Raw genomic sequence first — 22,476 nt, 5'->3', positions numbered from 1 at the left:
GAGAGGGAGGGGAAACTACAGGGAGAGGGGCTGATATGGGGCCAGGTTCTGGGTGGCAGGTGCTCTAGCATAATCCTCATATAGGTATTGCTTTGTGTTAAAATTAAGTCAGATCTCCATGTGTGAGGCTTTGGGCCAGGGTCATGTAGGGTCCAAGTCTGGTTCTTCCATCAGCTTGCTGCAGCGGGACACAGGGTAAAACTCCACTATCCAAACATCCCCTGTTCTAAGGACTGCCCGGGTTCATGCCCAAGTTGATGGGCTTGTAATCCCTGCTAATAAGATAGACTCATAGTAGCTGGCCACTTGCTGGCCAGAGTGGCTGCAGGAGGACTCAACTCAGAGTACCTAGGGCTTCCTTGGAGAGGATTGTCTCTGGGAAATTCACTTTGCCATGGTCTGTCCTTCCCATTCTTCTAGGAGCTTGCTCAGCCACAGGCCTATTCTGAGCAATAAGGAGAGGTCCCTGAGGGCCCAAGTTGAGAGTGACCAAAGGGGCCATCGGGCCTGCTGAATCCTGGAGCTGGTTGGGAGAAGCCCAACAGTCTGAACACAGCAGCCTGAGTTTCCATAAACATGGGCTCAGGGCAGGTAGCAGCTGGGGCCTCTCTGAAGGTGGGCCCTTGGGAGAGAGATACATAAACTAACAGGATCCAAACTTAGCATCAAACCGGACATGGGTTAAACAGTGAGCACAGGAGTTGGTCAGGACTCTGGACACACAGACAGGCCTGGGTGTTGGAGTGTGGCACAGCCTTGGCCAGTTGGTGCTCAGGGACAAGAGTCAGACACTCAGGATGGGGACAGACATGGGGGAAGGCCACCTGGAAAGGGGAACAATACCTTTTTCAGCCACAGACAGATTGGGATCACTGCAGGGTTTGCAGGATCCGACCACTTGCTGGAACAGGGCCCGCTGGAAATTTGGCAGCTGAGGGGGGAGAAAAATATCAAAGATGGTGAAAACAACCAGTTACACCTCAGGAGGCAGAGCTATGGGCCCAGGAGCCAGATCATATTAAGAGAAGACAGGGAAATCAAAGCAGTGGTACCGATCATGCTCAGCCATAGGAAGACTGTCCCTCGCTATCTGGCTCTGAGTGCTGCCATGTCAACATTGGAGGCACCTCCCTACAATGCCTGGCTGGGCTCCAAGCTGTCTTGTACATGGCCAAGAAAAAGGACATAGGCACCTGAGGGTATCTAACTGTATCCCTCTGTCCTGACAGGGAGACCCATTGGCAGAAAGGACTGAGGCACCCCTCTACCCCTCAGCACTGGCAGGCTTGGCCTCCTGGAGATCCTTGCACAGGCCCAAGTTAGCAATGTGGATAAGGCAAAGGGCAGCACTCAAGCCTAGAAAGTCACGGACAGGACTCACTGTTCTGATGGGCAGCTGCCAAGCAGGCCTGCTCCCTCTACCTGGCAGGGCTGACCAGGCACAAGGAAGTACAGCTGAGAAACACCTTGCACTCTGGGACTAGGTAACAGTTGCTTGGAGGTGATTTTCATGGACTCTGATAGAAGGGCAGGCAGATTGGGCAGAGGAAGTAGTTAATCCCCACAGCTCTTTGTTCAAGGCCCCCAGGTAGGACATCCAGAGAGCTGTGCAAATGGTGGAGAGAGTAGCCTCAAGAGGCAATGAGGGGCTTCAGATAGATGGATGGATGAAAGAGGCAGAGTCTGTCTCAGTGAGGATGCCCTTCACACACACAGGGAGGAAGACCATCCTCCAGACCCATGTCCACCACTGCCTTCTCAGGATAAGAAAGAATGAGGTTCCTCTGCTAGACTGTTTATGGATAAGGAGTCCAGGAAGCTGTACAAGCAATGGGTTGTCAAGAAGGACAGCCACACAAGCAATTGTGGCTCTAACCCGCCAGCATTCTTCCTACAGGTCCACTCCATCTGGATTGCTGATCCTCAGAGCCACTGCAGTCCTGTCCAGAGTGGGCACCCAGCAGCCTTCTGAGGGTCTTATGGCAGAATGAAGGAGGCACACAGGGCAATATAGAAAGCCTAGCAGATGCAATGAGGGCAGCCCAGGCCGCCATACTTGCAGCAGAGGGCAGTCAGTAGTCTGGGTCCACTACCTGTCCGTTCTCCAGGATGGCTGCTGGATACATGGCACTGCTTGGGCGGTCCCGGTGTGTGGGCAGCAGCAACATCATTTCCCGGGCGTGGCGGTACTTATCTGGCAGAGAGGGAGAGCCTGTAACCAAGTGAGAACAATCACGCACAGATGACAAGCCACAGATGGAAGGCCCAGTGGGCAAGCATCCTTGGGGCCAGGGAACCAGGGTAGGTGTCCCCTTGCAGCTGGGGTGAGGATGAGCTCAGCAAGCACAGGAGGAATGAAGCAGAGCCCGCTGGTGAGATGGTGGTGGGGCCACACCTGACGTCCCAGCTGAGGTGGGCATACTGCAGACTGGGGCAATGCAGGCCCACTGATAGAGCCCCCTCACGATGCTTAGAGGCAGATCATGAGAACCGAGGACAGGAGCTGGGCCCCAAAGGGCCCCCTGCACCCAGCGCTCTTGGGATATGGGGTGACCTGGATGCTGGGCTCTTTCAGGGGGCCCAGCCATGGGCACAGGCCAGCTTGCAATGGAGCCATCACACAGAGACAGAGACACTGAGATAACATAGTGGCATGGTTCTTACTTGACGCATTGTGTCTCCCCACACTTACCGTCTCCAGATACCAACTGGCCCTGTTCTCAGCTGACCCCCTACCACCTTTGCCCAAAGGCTTCTCCTTCCCATATTCGAGGCCTCCAGAGCCTGGCCTCTGCTTTCCTTGCTGTCCTACCATAGCTCCAGAGCCAGGCTGGCTGGGGGCCCAGGGCCCTACATACAGGTGGCTCTCCAGAGTTTCTCTCTCTGAGACTTGCCCTTCAGTGAACTTGGGGGTCATATGGGAGCTAGTCTGGGAGTTGTGGGGCTTTAAGCCAGGCTCTTGAGTTGACTTGGTTCCTGCTCTTCTTTTGTGAGGCTTCTGTGGTGATATCCTCTGGCCTGAGGGGCTGTTACAGAGGCCAGACCTCAGCAGATGTGGTGGTCCAGTCCCCATCAATGCAGGCCACAGCTATAGGTCTTCAGGAACCTGTCAGCCTATGGTCCTTGAGGGTACCTTCCACAGAAATAGAGAGAACAGCTTTCTGACTTTCTTTGGGAATGGATCATTTGGAAGGCCCTCCAGACGTGTACCACTCGTGCCAGACACCAGCATGTCCATGAGAAACTAGCCCATGGGCAGCCTCTGGCTGGCTCAAGTGGTTGAAACCCCTCTGTGGCGTGCTCTTAGTGAAGCTAGAGAGTCCAAGGGCTCCATCTGAGAAGTGAACCTGCAGCTCTGGAGGCTCTGTGTTCTTGAAACCCAGGGTCCCTGGGGCCTTCCTTTGACTATGCCATGAAAGCACTGTCAGAGCACAACTAAAATAGGTCTCTGCAGTCAGCTTCCCCAGGAAGCTGTGACATTCCTCTTGTACTCATTTTAGACCAAGAAGATGAGCCTTAAATACCTTGAAGAAGTCAGTATAATAAAAATCAGTAATGGCTGTTTAGAGAAAAATGGAAAAGAGTTCCTAATTGCAATGATTTCTATAGTGCCTTCCCAGCAAGAAACTGAATGCTCCCTGAGCCCTGACAGCCACAGCTCTGGACAGGACCCTTTTACTTAGTGTGCACAGAAAGAGACATGCACCTTTACACCAATCCAGTTACATCAAACTCCAACCTAACACCCATTCCACACCAGGCACGTGGTTGGAACATGGCACACTGCCTGACTCAGGCTGGCCATGGTCCCTGATCTCACAGAACTCACAGCCTGGCCCACCAGGCCAACCCCACATCTGCATACTCCATGTGCTGACACATGTCAGGGGTGCTAGGATGGAGGGACAGTAGCCTGCAGGCCCCAGATGCTGTGCTGAGGATTTGAATCCATGTGATGGAGGCCCCTCTTGTGCTATAACAGAGAGGTGCTTTGTGCTACTGCCAAGTTTTCCAATTCTGCCACCTCACTTTTCTCACTGCCCTCAGCCCTGGGCAGCCAATCCCATGGTAGCAGAGAATGATGGTTACTTTTCATTAAAACATTTATATACCACAAGGGCTTTGGTGTCACAGGACTTTTGAACTGCTTGAGTTGTAGTCTGGTAAACCCAAGGGAGGCTATGTCCCAGCATGAGGTATTCAAGGAGGATCAATCAGAATCTCCAGGTTTCCTAGCTCCACTCAGTCTTTTGACCATTAGGGGGAGCTGCCTACTTACAGGAGTTTAGACTGTGCCTTGCAGGCCTTCTGGAAGATTTCAACAGGGACCACAGCAGAGAGTGTCAATGGGCTTGGTGAGGTAGGCCACTGGTGTCATGACCACTCTTGGGTGTGGGGGAGGGGACTCCAATGCAAAGGACTCTCCAGAACACCTTCTCCATAAAAGCCTTCCCTTTACCCGTAACAACCAGAAAAAAGAGCAGACTTCTCCCTTCCCTCCATGCCCCCAGTGCATCTCCTACTTCATCTACCACATCTATCTGAAAAAGCAGTCTTCTTCTGTGATTCCAGATCTCTCTCCATCTTCTCTCACAGGGCCTACTTCTGGTATGCTACATACTGGCCTACGGTTTTCTCCAGATAGGCCTGCACATGGATTGCATGGATGGTGTAACCTAGAAATGAATTCCTGCTCCTTCTTAGTTGCCTCTGCACTCATCACCATTCCCAGCTTTGGGAATGTTTACTTTTGTACTTAATGTCTACTCCAGAAAGGGAAGGGGCTTCTGTCAGCCTTTCTCTATATGCTATCCTGGAGTTTGGCCCCTGTGATAGCTTGTCTCCAGAGATGGAAACCACCAATGCCTTCCCTTCAAAAACACACATGCCACTCTTCACATGATGAGGTGCAGTCTCATTCCCCACCTTGGTCTCTAGGTTGGCCTTAGTGACTTGACTAGTTGACAGAATGTGGCAAAAGGACCATTATGGGTTTCCAAGGTTGGGTAATAAGAAGCCTTGCAACTCTGCCTGGGTACCTTAGAATGCCTGTTCTGAGAAAAATCAGCTGCATGCTGTGAGAAGCCCGAGGTACAAGTAAAGACCCTCCAAAGTGACTCTGGTGGACAGCCCCAGCTGAGCTTCCAGCTGCCATCTTGGATATGCAGCCTAGCTGAACCTTTAGATGATTCCAGCCTCAGGTGACATCTGACTGCAAGCTCATGAGAGACTGCAAGCCTGGAAGCAATAGCCAGTGACCGCCTGGTGAGCTCAGACCACTCCTTTCTGTTGCCATCCTGCACAGCCACCCTGAGAAGCACTAGATCCTAGTCACTATAGCTGATTTCCATTCCACTGCAAATGCTTCTGTCTTAAAAGGGCAGAGAATCAAATTTCACTGAGAACTAGGATCAGATTGTGAAAAAGATGCTGGCTCAGAAAACAATATTGAGCCAATGAATACGAAATCAGGCAATAACTGGCAAAGTAAATAGATTTTCACAGAGCCATCTCTCCTGATTACGCCTTTCTTAGCTGACAAGGTCTTTTTGGTTGCTGTTCTTTTTTAGAATAATATTTTCCAGGGTTAAGTTTAGCCTTCAAATTTAATTTTCATACTGTGCATTCATGCTCAGTTCCTCAAGATAAGACTCATTGTTGCCTTAACTTTGATTTTTATTCTTGCAAATGTTTCAATGGAAAAGAACTGAGCTTTCTCCTGGGCCACATGTCCTCTTACTGAGGTGGAGATGCGACAGCCAGCCACCTCGGTGGTAGCATAGCTATAACCGCTACTCAGGGCAGGGTCTGAAGCCAGACAGACTGCTGAGCTGGGAACCCTTGAGTCCTTAGTGCTAAAAGGGGAACATTCTCTAAGTCACAGGGCCGCTTTCAAAGACAGAGCCACAGATGAGAGGAGGACAAGTGGGGCTCATGAGGCCCTCTCCTCCCTTCTGCAAGCAGCGCCCTGCCCTCCTTACCTCGGGCACTGGAAGGGGCAGAGGTAATCATCTGGGATGGTGCTGAGTGAGTGGAACTCAGGCTGGAGGAAGAAGGGCTTGCCTGGGACGAGGACAGAACAGAGACGTTGGTGATTGAGCCCTGGTACCTGGGGTTGGGATACGCGAGCTGCAAAGGGAGAAAAATCAGCAGGATAGAGGTCTGAATGGCCAGGATTGTAGGACTGGCCCAGAGTTGGCTTCTTCATGCCATGAGGTGCCCAGACCCAGTGTCTGATGAGGTACCCTGGGTCCTGATGGGGGCCAGGATGGTGGCTGGCACTATAGGTTACCCTCACCACCCATGGAGCAGGGCTGTTGGGTCGATTCTAATGATGGTGCCCATATAGGATGCAGGACTTAGCCATCAGAAATGCCAGGAAGGAAGGCAATTTGGCAGAGGACCTTTCCCATGGGATCTCTAAGAGCAATCATGACTGAAGCTAGATTTCCTTCTTGGAAAATGATGCCTGGGAACTTTATTGACATGGGATGGAGCGGAGGGATGGCAGTTTTACTGGCTCTGGGTATTCTGATTTCAGAAACTAGAGAACTAGGCAGGGGTATGAGCCCTCAGACCAAAATAAGCCAGCAGAGAGGCGAGTCCTCCAGGTACGGTGCTCTGGCCCACACTCCTTGGACAGCTCTGGTACCTGCATATGGTGGTATAGATCCTCGGGAGCCTCGCCCATGGAGCTGTCACCCAGAACCACCACGTTTCCTGCTTCGCTAGATGCATGTGAGGAGAGAGAGGATGACGAATGGCGACCTGTGCCCATCAAGTTCATGGGGCTGCGAACAAGAGTGGGAGATAGGGAGGAGTCAGGCGGGGAGCTGAGAAACCTTGCTAGGTGGTAAGGGGACAGTGTAAGGGTGTGTGTGAAACAGTCACCCCTAGCCTCAGATGACACTAGTTTAGAGGGTTTCAGAGTTAATGCTTATACCCATTTGAGGCCTGGGGCAGTCCTGAATCCCTACCTGCTGCTCAGGGGCCCCTGTTCTGGCAGGGCCAATAGTAGGCCGGCAAAGTCTCTATTTGGAGTTAAATGGTTTATGGCCACTCCATCTGATTATATAAGTAGTTTTTCAGTTAGGAGGGATGAAAGTGATATGCTCAATCAGGTCAAGGATTCCAGGTCCCCTTCCTATGCGATGTTACTCTGAGCCAGTAGCCACCCCCTGCTGGGATTTGCTCCTAGGCTCCTAGGCCAGGGGTATCTTCCTGGTATGAGGAAGCTGTCAAAATAGCTGGCTAGGAACCATCTGTTGACTTCCTTCCACATCTGTGGTTACAGGCTCATCAAAATACCCTCCTCTATCAATAGTAGGCAGTCCTTTTCATTCATTCCTTCTTATTTATAGAGGCCCACTCTGTGCTGACTTACTACTTACATTGGAAAACAAACCCAAGTAAGGGGCTCCTCTCCCTGGCTCCTCCTCTGATCTGGCCTTCCTGCCCTGGAGGCTTGGAGTATCTTCAGTTGAGCCCAGACAGACCAGGACTCCTGAGTTCAGAGTAGGGACACCTTGATGTGCTTCCACATCACCATGTCGTTCTCTCCCTTAAACTGACTGGTGATCCTCATTCCCCTTGGGATCAAGTCCAAAGGCCTGAATGAACATGGCCCATTTAGAGCTGGAACTAGCCCCCTTCCATGCCCTGGAATCCTGCACTCCAGCCACAAGACTCTGCTGGTAGGGCTGACCAGGCTGGCTTGTTCACATCTTGAGATGCCTGCATACGTTAGTCTCTTTGTCTGGATCTTGTTCTATCACCCTCCTAACCCCATCCCATTTCTGCCTCACAAACTTCTACTTACCCTTCAAGACCTACCCCAAATGCCCCCTCCTCTATGTTCTCACAGTACCATGTACACTTCTCTCTCTCCCAGGATGACTGGATGTGACCATGGGTCCTATGGCAGGAGCTGTGTGTTTGATGTGTGCATGGGTCAGAGGGTATGTGAGTGAATACACACACCTATTATTTCAAGCTTTCTTGCTCTGACCTTTGACATCCAGACTTACCTCCATGGAGGGGACCCTCCCCAGCTCTAAGGCCGTACCTGTGCCGGTGGGTCATCTTGATGCTCTCAGGGCTCATGGGACTATGGGATGCTAGGACATTTCCCCGTGGGGTGCTGGTGCCTGAACATGCAGGACTTAGCTTGTCCAAACCTGGAAACTCCTGTTGAGAAATGAATGTCCCTTCATCAGAGTAAACAATGAATAAGTAATTAAGGGGTGAGAGGGAAGGGCTGGCTAGTGGTAAAAATGTAAAAGAAGAATGTAAAAAGAAAAAAAATCAGATACTTTTGGCAGAACTGAATTGCTGACTTCTTTTAGGCAATGGCCCCTTCATGACTAAAACACTCTCCTAACTGCACTGGAGTCTAGACCAGAGGCTGAGAGGCCTTGGGTTGATCCTACTAAGAGAACACATCTGGAATAGGCTGAAGTTGCTCTGAGTTCACAGGAGTGTGTTAAGAGGCATTCTTGGTATAGAATAAGTGGACTAAGAGCTGAGAAGCAGGAGACGAGGAGTTGATTAACAGCTGTCAGTCAGTTTACGTAAGGACTGGGGTTGGGTTTACTGGACTGCTAAATGGCCCAACTCTCAGTGTCCTGGGTTAAGTTGCCTGTGACACAGTTTATGGGGACAAACGATGTAGAATCCTGATGTGGGCCCTAAGTCCTACTGGGGATATTTCTGAGCTTGGCCTAAAGAAGCAGCAGGTTTTCCATGCCCTTCTCCCAAAACACGATGAAATGAAAAAGAAGGGTAAACTGGAGAGGACACCTCCATGTGTGTCCTGGAGACCTTGATGTATGCGGGTGAGTATTTTGTGATCTTTGCTAAAGTGACCCAACAGCCTTGCATGGCAGAGTACACCTCCTGTTCTAGTGGTCAGGCTCTAGCCTGCTTGGGTCACTTGTGGTGATGAGGAAGTTCGCACATAGCAGAGACTAACCAAGAATGAGCGGTAATAGAATACCCATTAGATTTAGTGACACTACCCAAGTTCTTCACTAAATGGATATTTTAATTTTAAGGTAGAAACACAAAAGACTTTCACTTTCTCTGCATGTTTCACCCTGAAATACCATGGGAAAATCATTACAGAAAGGAGAAATTTCAGGCCCTATAGTCTTTCCTCTGAAAAATGTGCCCACTTCTCAAACTACAGACAAGATTCTTTTTCTCTTTTTGGAGTCCATGCTATCTACAACTGGGCAGGAATGGTTGAGACATGCACTGGGGGCCACCAGCATCAAGAACAAGGCAAGTCAACCCCAACAGGTTAGGCCACTGAGTCTGAGTGGTCCAGCCTCTCTAGGGCCAGTGATCATCCCTGAAGAGGAGCCTCTTGTCCGAGATGGCCTTGCCTAACACCAAACAGCTCTATTTTCCTTGTCGCAGATAATAAGGTTCACACCTCTTGAGATCTGGCAGCCAGACTATTTAGCAGATAGGTTTCTCTTGAAACACCTGGAGTCAGCTTTATTGTTGAAAATGGGGTGAGGGCACATAAACAGGGGTTTCAAGACCACCTGGGCCCTGTTCTCTGCCAGGCAGCATTCCCTGCGAGACTGCTGAGGGGAAACTAGTCCTGGAATACAGGCTCTGCTTTTGCTTGTGTGAATCCGTCTTTGGGCCAACCCTGCTGTTGAAGCCCAAGAGCCAGGTCAGAGTCGGGAGAACTTCTGGAGCAAGAGGGCATGAAGATGGCAAGGGAAAGAGGGGAAAGAGGGAGAAGGGGAGAGAGGGCTGGCTCAAGCTATGTCTTACCTCTGTAGGTTCTTGGGATGAAAAATATCTCCAAAGAGATATCTACATGTGGATCACATAATTTAGCTCTTTTCTTCCTCATGTGAAAACCTCTCTTCACCAGCACAGTACCTTGAAAAACATTCTTTGCCCTTGAATCTGACTCCTCCTCAGGGATGGGAGTGAGTGAGGGGATCCTGGGCATCCTTCCCCTGGATAGAACACTCACCTCTGCCTCTTGCCCCTCTGTGGTGGGGACAGCTTTTCCTTCACATTCCCCCCACCCTTTCCTTTGGCTTGTTGCACAGTCTGCAGGGAATGGCATCTGGTTCTATGGCAGCAGGGGCATGACAGGGATCAGCTTACATGGTAGAGGCTGGCCCGCATCATCTGGAACTGATCAATTAGCTTCTTATGCAGAGGGCGCATCTCTGGGTGCACAAACTTCTCATGAACTGCGAGCCCAACTCCAAGGACATGGACCTATTAGGGTGACAGATAAGGCCACTCTGCAAGTCAGGGAGTGGACCTTGACAACTGCAGCCATCCTGTGGTGCATAGCTTTTCCCTTGTGGCCACTGGCCTCTAAGCCCTGTAAGACATACCTGCTCCTGCATGAGCTCCTTGAGCTGGGTGATCTTCTCTGCATCTCCTGGGTGCTTGGCAATATAATCTTTGTCAAAGAAGGCCTGAGAAAGGAAAGGCTCAATCAGGAAGACTTCCCAGGACTACCCCTTAGAGGGGACCCAGGAAGTGTAAGTCTAAGGTACCATTTGAAAGGAAGGTCCCGACTCCTCACAGGTACACACACCATCTCCAGCCTGGCCTGCTTGGACCTCCTGCAATCGGAGGTGTGCTTTTTTGCATCTAAGAAGGACTGAAGGTGGTCAAATAATCTAAGCCTGGGTACTGGTCCCAGTCCCTCACAGAGCTTTGATGGTCTGGGTAGGGCAGGTAGGGCTGGTGGCCAGGGTGTAGGGCTCAGTCTCTTAGCCACCCACAACTTGCTTCTTGTGAAGGGCTGGGCTCCAGGGCTCCTCTTGGAGGCCATTTAACATCCTTCCCAAATCAGATGGATTACTCATCTGTCAGAGTTCAGAGAATAAAAAAGAAGAGACGGTCCCATAGGAGAGCCATGCCACAGAAACGAGGAGTGGTAGTGAGCCTCATGCCCGGGACCATCCTCCAGTCGGCTGAGGCACAGCTAGGGGAGGGCTAGCTGGGAAGGCTGCCCTAGAAGGCTGGGGCCTCAAGGAGAGGAGCCTGAGAACCACCTTCTCAGCAAGGCTGCCTGTTGTGGGTTTGGTCCAGGGCCCAGCTCACCTCTTGGTATCTTGCGACACCTCCATTGACAGCGGCATCGATGACGCCATTCAGGCACATGCTGAGCAGATTGATGTTGCCGTGTGCCTGTCTGTGTTGATACTGGCTAATCAGGGCCCGTAGTTCCTGGTTCTTGTTCTCAACCACTTGGATGGCATTCTCCAGAGGGCTCACCTCCACCTGAGGGCACAGGGCACAGGGCACACAATGTTGTCCCAGACATGATGACAACCCCTTCTTCATAATGATCCTGAGAACAGGGATCTAAGGCCAGTGATGCTGATTCTCACCCTTGTTCCTGTGGACTTAAGACTCCCTGACCCCTTTCAAATGTTCTCTTCTGATTTTTTGGCACTTAGAAGTATAGTAAAGAGTGAAGAACATCGGTTTTGAAGTCAGAGAGCTCTGACTTCCTGAACCTCAGAGAATAGTTTCCACATTTGTAAATTGGGAGATTAAAAATATCTGCTCCCCTGGTGTTGTCAGGATTAAAAGGGAGAAGATGTACAAAGCTTCTGACACAGGACTGGCCTGTGGCAGTCCAGGCCAGGCAGGTGGCCGAAGATCTCTTTCTGTCTTTGGTCCTTAGAGAAAGGTCCCCAGAGCCAGGGCTGAGGGAGCAGCTGTGAAGATCAGCCCCATCCAAAACGTGTCTCACCAGTTCCCTCCTCTCCACTTCAAACCACCGAGAGATGCCAGGCAAGCTGTGGGTGAGGGTCAGTGTGGTACGCTCGATCCACAGGCTCTGTAAGGATGGCACAGACAGGGACAGGCCATTAAGCAATTTCTTCCACACCTGCCTGCTTGAGGGATGAGACAGGGACAAGATCCTGAGAAAGTGGGGCTTGCCCCTGGCCCCACTGCCCCTACTTTCCCACTGTTGTTCACCTTGAATTCATTCTCCTTGTCCTTGGGGCCTTTGTGAAAAGGCCTGTCGTACCGGAACTTCCTCACATTGTTGACACGGTAGAAGCTCTTGACGCGATCTGGGACCCTATCCATTTGCAGGACATCCACATAATCTGGAATGGGTGTCACCGCATAGATCTGCAAGTCTGGGCAGGAAGTGAAGGGGAAACCCAGACTTGCCCAAGGGATGGATCTGAATACTGACCCCTGTCATCACCCAAAGGAGAAAAGAGCCCCATAGCCCCTGTTCCCTCCTGGCAGCAGCAAGGAGCAGGACCCTTGCACAGACTCAGGCACAGTTAGATCAGATTTCCCTATCTGCACCCTCTTCCCGCTCTAGCATTGAGCCTTCTGAGCACTCAGCCAAGGTGAGATGTCAACAGCCAAGAAAGAAGGGAAAGGGGTCAGAAGAATGCAGGTGGCCACACCACAGGAGCAAGAAAGTTGCAAAGGCCTAAGCCTGCCCAATGTAGGTAAACTGTATTTACTGCAGAACAATCTTTTAATAAGAATACTATTTGGGGTCTTTGTAGAGAGATAACATGGGAGTCCACCTGTTCTCCCTCCCTGGAACAAGCTTATACAGTGGTGACTCTCATGAGGTCTCCAAGGAAGCTGTGTGAGGGGGATGAGGGGGAGGCCAGTATTTGTATCCACACTTCCAAGTACCACTAAAAACACAGACACTCTCCATCTCCTTCCCCGTACCCTCCACACCCACTCCCAGGGCTGTACCTCAGTCCTCCTGACAAAGACTAGGGATAATAACAGATGCACACAGGAGTGGAGCAGGGGATAGAAATGGTAGTTATCCCTGTGGCAAGAGTTCTGGTGGGATCCCCAATTACCCTGTACAGTGCCTGCTTCTGGATGCCTAGGCAGGTCCTTCACAGGGCCAGGTAGGGACTTAGGTGATGGTAGCAGCCCAGCCTGAGGGATGAAGGTCCCGCAGAAGCCCTGCTTCAGGCACCCACAGCTAAGGGCATGCCATGCTTCTTCTGTACGAGGCTGCATGAGGGTCCTGCTAAGTGTGGGTTCAGTGATGAGGACATATTCTGTTCAGGACTTATGGGTAACTTAGCCTGTAAGACCAACAACATAGCATAGGGGCAGCTGACTGGGTGGGCCTCACCTCCCAGGACCCCAGCCCGCCTTCCCCCGCCAAGCATAGAAAGATACACTGGGCATCACACTGCAGGATGGCATCGTCGGGGTGGTTGGGGTGCTGCATGGCGACCGCCTGTGGGAACTCGCTGAGCATCCTCTGCTGGAAGGCCTCCAGCCTCTCGTAGTCATGGCCCCGGCACACGTATTCTTTGTTCTGCCACAAACAAGAGAGCATGCTCTATGTCTTGCCCACAGCCCCCACCTCCACATGGGTGTCAATAGCTACTTGTGTCACAAGCATGTCCTAGGAGCCCCTGTGACAGGCATGGGGCATAGCACTCAGACTCTGCCCAAAGGGAAATGATGATCCAGAAGGGAGAGGGACAGAAAAAGGGAGACTTGCACTGTGATGTGGCAGCTGGGAGGCAGGGTACAAGTTGCAGGAAGCAAAGGAGGGAGGGCGCCTTACCCAGGAAGGGTTGAGAGGTGAAGGGTGGGATTTTAGAAAAGGCCATGCCTGAGAAGAGTCCTAAAAGGCCCACCTGGGCAGCTCTGAGGGAGGAGTGGGGAAGGTACTCTATGTGGGCACAGTGACAACCAGGGCAGCAACAGCCTGTACAGGAAAAGGTTGTGTGTGGAGAGGTGGGAGGGTGAGGAAGATGCCTGCAAGGAATGATCTCCAGGGGTGCCACCAAATAAATCTTAACAGGGGGGTGACCAAGTGCATGCTTTTGAAGGGCCACTTTGGTTAGTGGGAACAAACAGTCCAAACATTATTCAGTGTCCAGTAGGTATTCAGTAATTATTTACTATATGGGCAGTAAATTCCTTTGCAATTATGTCAGCAGAACAAATAGACATCATCCTAACTACACATTTCTTAAACCCTGTTAATACCATATTTGGTTTGGGTTAGGTCTCAGTTTTTCTTCTAGTGGGCTGCAGTAATAACAGGGCCCCCTCAACCCTGGTATGCCTCCCTCACAGCTGGTCACGAGTGAATGGAACACTTCTCCAGCCCTCTGGTGATATATGTCTGCCTGCCCAACTACCTCACTAGATCCTCTTTGACAAAGTTGCATCAGGCACTGGCAGCCCCTCCTGGCATGTCTTCAGAGGAAAAGAAAGAAGTTCCACAGGGCCAGCCATATGGTTACTGGTACAGGGATGATTATAGGCCAGGTCCTGGAGGACTTCACACCTTTTGGAACAGAATTTCTGCCCCCTTTTCACCTCTCCTCTTACTATAGAAGAACTCAGCTAAGGCTGGGCTACATGTCTGGATGAATCAGAATGGAAAAACAATACCAGAAGGGAAGTCACGGTCAGGAGGAGCAGGCTGGCCTCTCCAGTGAACAGACCAATAGTTAAAGGACAAGAGACATTTCTAAGTCCATTGCTTGATAAGCAGAACTGACAAAGAAGATAATTGTAAAGAATTGGTCTTTTCATATCAACTCAGAAATGTACAACCCTCACCAGTATCTGTTCCTGGGTCAAATAAAGAGAAACAGAAATTCCCCCAAGAAGGGAAGGCTGGATGTTTTCCTGTCCCTGTGCAGATTAGTAGATAATCACATTTGCAAAGCAAGAGAGGCAGATGGTCCAGGGAAACCAAGCTGATAGAGCTAAAGTAATAGATGGCCTATGTGTTCAAGGAAGGTGAGGGAGTAGCCTAGCCTTCTGGGGAAGGCCCAGCAGGAGGAAGGCACATAGCGTTGACCTTGATGCTGGTTGTCAGTTTCAAGTTGAGGATACCCAGCATCCTCACATGAGACAGATCTGGCTGCTGCTGCTTTGTACTTTGTCCTTGCCATTTACCAGGCAAACAGCTACCTCTACTGGGACTTACTACATTTGCCAGAGATGAACTGAGCAGTGGAGGGAAGGGAAGGCAGCATGTGGCTAGGCCAGGCAGATCTGCATGCAGGAAACACAGCTCCTAGGGAATGCCCCTTGTGTGGAGACAGAGATGGACTGATGGGTGACATTTCCTACCACCGATTGTTATTCTTCCTCCCTTACTGGCACTGCTGAAACCACATTTGAACATTCAGACTGTCACCTGCAAGCATTATTTGGATGGCTCAGATGCAGGTTCTATGCCAGGTCTTACTTGTCAGAAAGCTCTGAGTACCCTGAGACACTGACATACCCTGTGACATAAGCATGAGTGGTGGAAGCCAGGGCAAACCACGATGGAGAACTCCTGTTTGAAGGGGAAAGAAATGAGGATACCAAGGGCCTGATTTTGTAGTATCCAAAATAATGATGTTTTAGAGTACAATCTGGTTTATGATATACAAATTGTGGGACTAAACAAGGAGAATAAAATAATAATAAAGCGTACTTTGCAAAGACAAAATGAGAAAGAAGTTACAAGGCCAGAATCATTAGTTTGTCTAAGGACTTTATAGAGATGCTTTTGGTTTCTTATTCTTGTGTAATTCCTTCTTTCTCTTCTGCTGACCTCTACTTCCATTGCTTTTGTATAATCTCTGCTGGTGGGGGCAGCAAATATGCCACTTCTGAGATGCCTGAAGTGGATGGTCCCTAGAGAGTGAACAAGTCAAGTCTGGTCCTCCTGAGGAGACCCTCTCCTCATTCACATTCTGCTGCTAGAAACATTCCTGTGGACTGGAATTGGAGCCTTCCTGCGGGTCACAATTAGGCGCAGTGTACTTGCTAGCCCTGTCAGTGTTACTAGTTCCTGCAGAAGTCAATTTTCTTTTTCACCTAGAATGATTACTGCCTAGGAAATGTGAAAGTTGACCTGCCTTACCACCTAAAATGTGGTTAGCCTGGACTCTTGCTAGCAGACTGGCTTTTTTCTTTTTTTCTTTTTTTTTAAATTTTTTTAACGTTTATTTATTTTTGAGACAGAGAGAGACAGAGCATGAACGGGGGAGGGGCAGAGAGAGAGGGAGACACAGAATCTGAAACAGGCTGCAGGCTCTGAGCGGTCAGCACAGAGCCCAACGCGGGGCTTGAACTCACGGATGGTGAGATCATGACCTGAGCCAAAGTCGGACGCTTAACCAACCAAGCCACCCAGGCGCCCCTGGCTTTTTTTTTTTTTAAAGGAGCCACTAAGCCCAACTGACCTGTGATGTGATACCAAGCTCATCATTGCTCACTGACGAAAGGAATTTTTCCAATAAGACAGGATCCCAAACATATCAAAGGGATTCTATGAACTTTCCCAGCTGCTGGTTGAGACTTGTAAACATGGAACATTAGTAAGATATTGGGACTGGGGACAGTCAGAGCTAGTGTTAGGTCCCAACTGCAGCCCAAGGCCCCTTCATCAGCACAGCTTCTTTTAGGTCCCCTGAGAATGATGAATCCCTACCGGCTGTAGCCTACAAGCCCAGACTGACATTTCCTGGAGCCTCTGGCTTATGTGGAATAAAGAAGAGAATCACAACTGTTCAGCTGGTGTCAGTATGTCTATAGTCAGTCATTCCTTCTCTGTTGGTATCCCACCTCAGCCTTCCAGGTGGGAGAAATGGCTTTCACCATCCGGGGATAGAAAACTGGCTGCCAATAAAAGGCTTTCCATAGCCAGATCCCATTTGACAGCTCACAAGCTTCTCTGAAATCAACAGGTTCTCGATCCTGGCCACAGAGCATACAGTGCAGCCTGGTGTAGAGCCATCATCTTAAATGACAAAACCCAACAGGCCAGCATCCTGTTTAGGTCAGGGTTGTACTGGTGTCCTATTTGGCTAAAAATAGTCACAATGGAGAATTACAGGCATTGGAACTATAAATTGGAAGGCTTCTAGACATACCTATGGGACATTCTCAGACCCTGGTCATTTCCTGCAGGAATTTGGTTGATTTGGTAAGAAAGTCACCCTTGTATATTCTAGGTAGCTACAAAATAGTACAGCAGAGTAAAACAAAATCTAAAGTTGGGAGCCAGTCCAATCAAGTAAAACCAAAAGCTTTTTGTTGACTAGTTAGTCCTTCAAAAAGTAGTATTCAGTAGAACAGGGGAAAAGATAAAAAACAGGTTATAAATGAATTACTGTGTAAAATATAAGTTCTTGTGACTACCTGAATGGACTCACCCGAAGGAAGAAAGGAAACTTCCTGCCATAGAAGCCAACTCGAAAGAACTCAGGCTCCAGGCGTTGCTGCTCCATGATGTTGTCATAGTAGCTGGCCTCCATTTTCTGTGAACAAGAAAGGCAGCTGCCTTTAGGTTGGCCTGACTGCTACTGGTGTCCAAAGCAAGTTCTCCCAGGTCCAAGTAGACACTGTCTTTTGGAAAGACTGTGTGAGAAGTGAGCCCCTAGCCATGGTCAGCATCTCCCCAGGTTGCCTCATAATGGAAGAGGAAACCCTCCTCTTCCATCATCCTCTGATGGTAGGGTGGGGACAGCAGCCCAGTGCTCATAATGTCCTACCCAGTGGGTGGGCCCAACCTGATACAGATCCAGGCTTCCTGAACTTTCAGGGGGCACAGGTTTAACATGAATTTTTTTTTGCCCAGGGATTTCTGGTTTTGACTGATACTCATTACGCCAAATGACTTCTAGCTCATGTTAGTTAATTGGTGGCAAACAGCTATTCTCAGCACCATTTTCCATCAGTCTAACTGCACTGCTCTTGCTCATCTATCATCGGACTAAAGATGCTAATAATCACAGTGAAAAAGTCTCAGTTGCCAGCAACACTGGTACTGGTTCCAATTTAGGAGATTTTAAACTTTGAAAGTTGAACCAATATCTATGATTTCTGGCATTACCAACATCAGTAAGTTTCTTAGTATTGGCTGACCTGGCTTCACATTCAGAAAAACTCACTGAATTTTGACTGGGAAGATAGTTGTAACACACTAAATCAAGCCAGCTTGCTGAGGAGCAGTGGCCTCCAAAGACCAGTCAAGAAGCTACTTCTAGAGAACTACATCTATTACAAAGATCCAAATATCCATTTGGATCAGGGAACGTGGCACAGCTGGCCATGCTGCAGAGGGTGCAGGAGGAGGGTAAGCTGACACTGCTGGCTTCTCTTTGCTATTGAAGTTTGTAGCTGTTATGGCTCAGAATCCAGCACCAGCAGCCAGGAAAATCTGGTGGAGACCTTCAAAGTCCATGGGACATTTCACTTAATTTTTGAATATTTTGCATCAAAGAAGGGAATAAGAACAAGGTGTTTGAAAGTGACCACAAGCCAAAGCAGGGAAAGATCTTATAAAGTTTTCATATGAAACATCCCTGAGCAAAATCATTTTAGGTGAAGCTTCTTTGTGAAGGTGAGCTGCCATCTCTTCCGTGAACTCCCCCTTCTTATCCTGCATATGCTGCTTCTCCCTTCCCCCAGCACCAGTGGCCCTTGGGGTCTGGATCATATAATCATTTGTCAGGTGTGTGTTTTAGTTCCCCAGTCAGACTGCAAATATCTCAAGGGTAGGAACCTTGGCCTCTGCTTCTCCTGTACATCCACAGCACTAAAGCAAGGGCTAGACCTGCAGTGAATGCTCACTCAGAAACGGATGCCAGGACAATGCTAGTACCTCCAGTCAGGGTTGGGTTGGGGGAAGAGACAAAGCTCACCCGAATCCAGCTGAGGCTCTGATAATCGTAGAGGCTCTCGTATTGACATGCCAGCTCCCTGCACAGTGGGATTCCAAACTCCCAGCTCTGTGTTGGAAATAGGAACAAGGCTTCAGCACCTCAGACATCCTCAGAATGGCCTAGACTCATCAAATACATTAGAGGGCACAACCAAAGGCCCCCTGCAACTCATCTGTCACAAAGAACATCTGCTCAAGATGAGTCTGTGGAGCACAACACACAGTGCTCTGGCTTTCTAGCTCAAGGTTGTCGCTTTTAGGTTTCTCCTCAAATGTCTCTATCTCCAAAAGGCCATTTCCTGACCACCTCATCAAGGACAGGAACTTCCCCAGCCATTGTCTGTTTCAGTACTCCCAAGTTATCTTTAAAGGTATTTACTTTTTTGTTATATTAATCTCAATAGATGATAAACTACATGAGGGCAGGAACCCTGTTTTACTTTACCCTCAGAGCCTAGACCAGTTCCAGGCATGAGCAGATAATAAAGATTTATTTAGTAAGTTAATGAAGGAAGCAATGACTTTTGCTTTTATTTAAATTCCAGTTAGTTAACATACAATGTAATATTAGATTCTGGTGTACAATATAGTGATTCCATGCTTCCATATAACACCCAGTGCTCATCACAGCAAGTGCACTCCTTAATCCCCATCACCTATTTCACCCATCTCCCCACCCACCTCCCCTCTGGTACCATCCGTTTGTTCTCTATAGTTAAGAGTTTGTTTCTTGGTTTGTCTCTCTTTTTCCCTTTGCCTGTTTGTTTTGTTTTTTAAATTCCACGTATGAGTGAGATCATATGATATTTGTCTTTCTCTGACTTATTTTGCTTAGCATAATACTCTCTAACTCTGTGTTGTCGCAAATGGCAAGATTTCACTTTTTTATGGCTAATATTCCATTGTATATATATATACCACCTCTTCTTTATCCATTCATCTGTCAATGGACACCTGGGCAGAAACAATGACTTAAATTTTTTCTTAAATGTTTATTTATTATTGGGAAAGAGAGAGACAGAGTGTGAGTGAGGGAGGGACAGAAAGGGAGACACAGAATCTGAAGCAGGCTCTAGGCTCTGAGCTGTCTGCACAGAGCCCGATGTGGGGCCCGAACCCACAAACCATGAAATCATGATCTGAGCCAAAGTCAGATGCTTAACCGACTGTGCCACACAGGAACTCCAGAAACAATGAGTTTTGAATTAAGATCACTGAAGCTCAGAAACAATTAAAAAAACCAAGCAGAAAGTGGTTACCTAAGGACTTAGTAGTAGGCCTGACAACTTCCTTTATAGAAATATTCAAATCTCAAAGAAGGTTTCAGATGATCCTTGCCTAGTGAGGTCCCAGGCTGTCTCTGTGGTGTGGCCCCTGTTACAGTTACAGGCCCATATAACAGGTGCCTGTGGAGGGCTTAAGGGGTCTTCACTAAGGGCTAGTACTGCCCATTTCCCCTGCTTTTTATATAGTGCTTTCTTTTGTTAGACTGGGAATCACTGGTTTACTTGATATTTCAGCCAGGCTCTTCTTGCCAACTTCTAAATGCTAATTAAAAAATTTTTATTATAGGACATTTTAAGCATATAGAAAAAGAGACGAATGAACCCCTAGGTACTCATCACCCAGCCTCAACAATGACTAGTTGTCATTGGCAACTCATTGCCAGTCTTGTATCATTCATACCCCAACCACTTACTGCCCCCCAGAGTTTTTGAAGCAAATCTCAGACATCGTATAATTTCACCTAGTCATATTTCAACATGAATGTTTTAATAGTAAGAACTATATTTTTAAAAAATACTATTTGAAATAGCATCAAGGAGAAGGACAACGCTATGTCATCTGGGACTGTGTTTCTCAAAAAGAGCAGATTATTTCTATCCTTTGAAAGAATTAATGTCATATGGATTGAAACCACAGGGCCAATTAAAAATATTGAAACAAACCAAAGGGAATTTTTAAATAGACCCTGGCTCCCTGAGCCAATACAATGCCTCTGCCCCAGTGAGCTAGGAAACCTTTTATACCCCCATATTATACCCCTTTTGAGGGGCACATGTCAGCTCCCCTTCCGGCTCCAAGTGCTACTTGGGCAGGTTTTAGCCAAGGATCCTCAATAGGGTCTGCCTGGCAGGCAGCTCCATGGGGGCCGGCTAAGCAGCTGAGCTGTGCACAGACCTGTGGCCAGCTTGCCAAGAGCTCCCCATGGGGAATTGCTCATTTAGGTGATAAGGGCCCCACGTAGGGCTAATGGCACTCAGCCAGTTAGCAGCCTGTAGCTCCCAGTAAAGCAGGTCTTCTTCCCTACCGGGATTAATGTTCATCTGCCTTGCTGGCATCTCTGCCTGATTTGTGTAATTTGCCCTCCTGCTCCAAGCCCTCCTCCCACTCACCCTCAATTATCTTTAGAGTGAGCCAGGACCAAGAGTTTTAAGACATTCTGTCAGCCTTAAGGGATTGTGCTGGAACTCTGGTGGGTCTGGGGGCTTTGAGAGCTGCCTCTGATCACAGGTGAGGAATGTGTTGCTGGTACAGTGCATCCCTGGTTAAATTTTTTCTCTTGGTTTCGTGCCTTCTGGCAGGAGGCAAATCCAACTCCAAAACTTCTTACCAATGTCTGAAATCCAATTATTTCTACCAGCTCTGGCAAGATGGGTGCTTTTACACATCCTTGTGGCCCCTTTGACAGGGATGACCCAAAAGCTACACTCACTTAGGGCTCATTCTAATCAAAGTGAAAAGGAAGGCAAAGGCCCAGGACTCAGACTGGTGGTCTTTGTACTTCTTTTTTTTTTTTTTTAATTTTTTTTTTAATGTTTATTTATTTTTTGAGACAGAGAGAGACAGAGCATGAACGGGGGAGGGTCAGAGAGAGGGAGACACAGAATCTGAAACAGGCTCCAGGCTCTGAGCAGTCAGCACAGAACCCGACGCGGGGCTTGAACTCACGGACCACAAGATCATGACCTGAGCTGAAGTCGGACGCTTAACCGACTGAGCCACCCAGGCGCCCCTGTACTTCTGTTTACACACAACATATTAGAAGCAACGGATTCATCATTTCTTCAGAGGAGTGTGGGCAATAGCAACTCTCAGTCAGGAGAGCCCAAGCCCAGCCCCACAGAGAAGGCTGTTCTAGTCTTAATGGTCTGTATGCCAGATAAGCAGGTGTCAGAGCCCTCTGCTAGCTTTCCTTCCTGTCTGCTCCCTCTGCCCTGCGGTGGAGGACCAACTCTCATTTTTTTTTAACGTTTATTTATTTTTGAGACAGAGAGAGACACAGCATGAACGGGGGAGGGGCAGAGAGAGAGGGAGACACAGAATCGGAAGCAGGCTCCAGGCTCTGGGCCATCAGCCCAGAGCCCGATGCGGGGCTCGAACTCGCGGACCGCGAGATCGTGACCCGAGCTGAAGTCGGACGCTTAACCGACTGAGCCACTCAGGCGCCCCCCAACTCTCATTTTTGAGCCTCTCCTTCCTTCTTTTCAACTTTACTTCTTTCCTTTCTCCTTGTCTGGCCTGGGAGTGCTGACCCTCTGTGGACTGGAACTCAGTCCAGCTTGGGGCAGGCTCCAGGCTCTCATCACTGAAGAGAATGGCCCAGGGTTAGAGTATGGCCATGAGTTGAACTTCTGACTCAGTCCTTCTGGGTGCTCAGGAAATAAACACAGGACCAAAGGAAGTCAGGTTATCTGTATAAAGCATATAACAGAGAGGCTGGGAGAGTGTGGAAGAAAAGTAGAGGGCCTGGCTTGTGAGGCAGGGTGTGCTGGGAATGC

At 49.0% G+C, this 22,476-nt stretch overlaps 1 protein-coding gene across 5 annotated transcripts in view; it reads right to left on the bottom strand.

Moving 5' to 3' along the window:
* Positions 1-22,476, bottom strand: part of DOCK3 (dedicator of cytokinesis 3) — a 595,846-nt gene that overhangs the window by 7,504 nt on the left and 565,866 nt on the right. For all 5 annotated transcript variants that reach the window (XM_042929498.1, XM_042929501.1, XM_042929500.1 and 2 more), the window contains 13 exons: positions 18,675-18,761; positions 17,184-17,288; positions 13,180-13,321; positions 11,980-12,146; positions 11,750-11,836; positions 11,092-11,271; positions 10,374-10,457; positions 10,135-10,251; positions 8,066-8,187; positions 6,653-6,791; positions 5,982-6,129; positions 2,094-2,212; positions 844-931 (listed from right to left, as the gene is read on the bottom strand). In XM_042929498.1, coding sequence (XP_042785432.1) covers positions 844-931; positions 2,094-2,212; positions 5,982-6,129; positions 6,653-6,791; positions 8,066-8,187; positions 10,135-10,251; positions 10,374-10,457; positions 11,092-11,271; positions 11,750-11,836; positions 11,980-12,146; positions 13,180-13,321; positions 17,184-17,288; positions 18,675-18,761 — 1,585 coding nt within the window. The remainder of the gene's footprint in view (positions 1-843; positions 932-2,093; positions 2,213-5,981; positions 6,130-6,652; positions 6,792-8,065; positions 8,188-10,134; positions 10,252-10,373; positions 10,458-11,091; positions 11,272-11,749; positions 11,837-11,979; positions 12,147-13,179; positions 13,322-17,183; positions 17,289-18,674; positions 18,762-22,476) is intronic.

The sequence above is a fragment of the Panthera leo genome, chromosome A2 (assembly GCF_018350215.1).
Source record: "Panthera leo isolate Ple1 chromosome A2, P.leo_Ple1_pat1.1, whole genome shotgun sequence".
Lineage (NCBI taxonomy): Eukaryota > Metazoa > Chordata > Mammalia > Carnivora > Felidae > Panthera > Panthera leo.
Note: the sequence above shows the minus strand (reverse complement) of the source record. Positions and strands in the feature narration are given on the sequence as shown.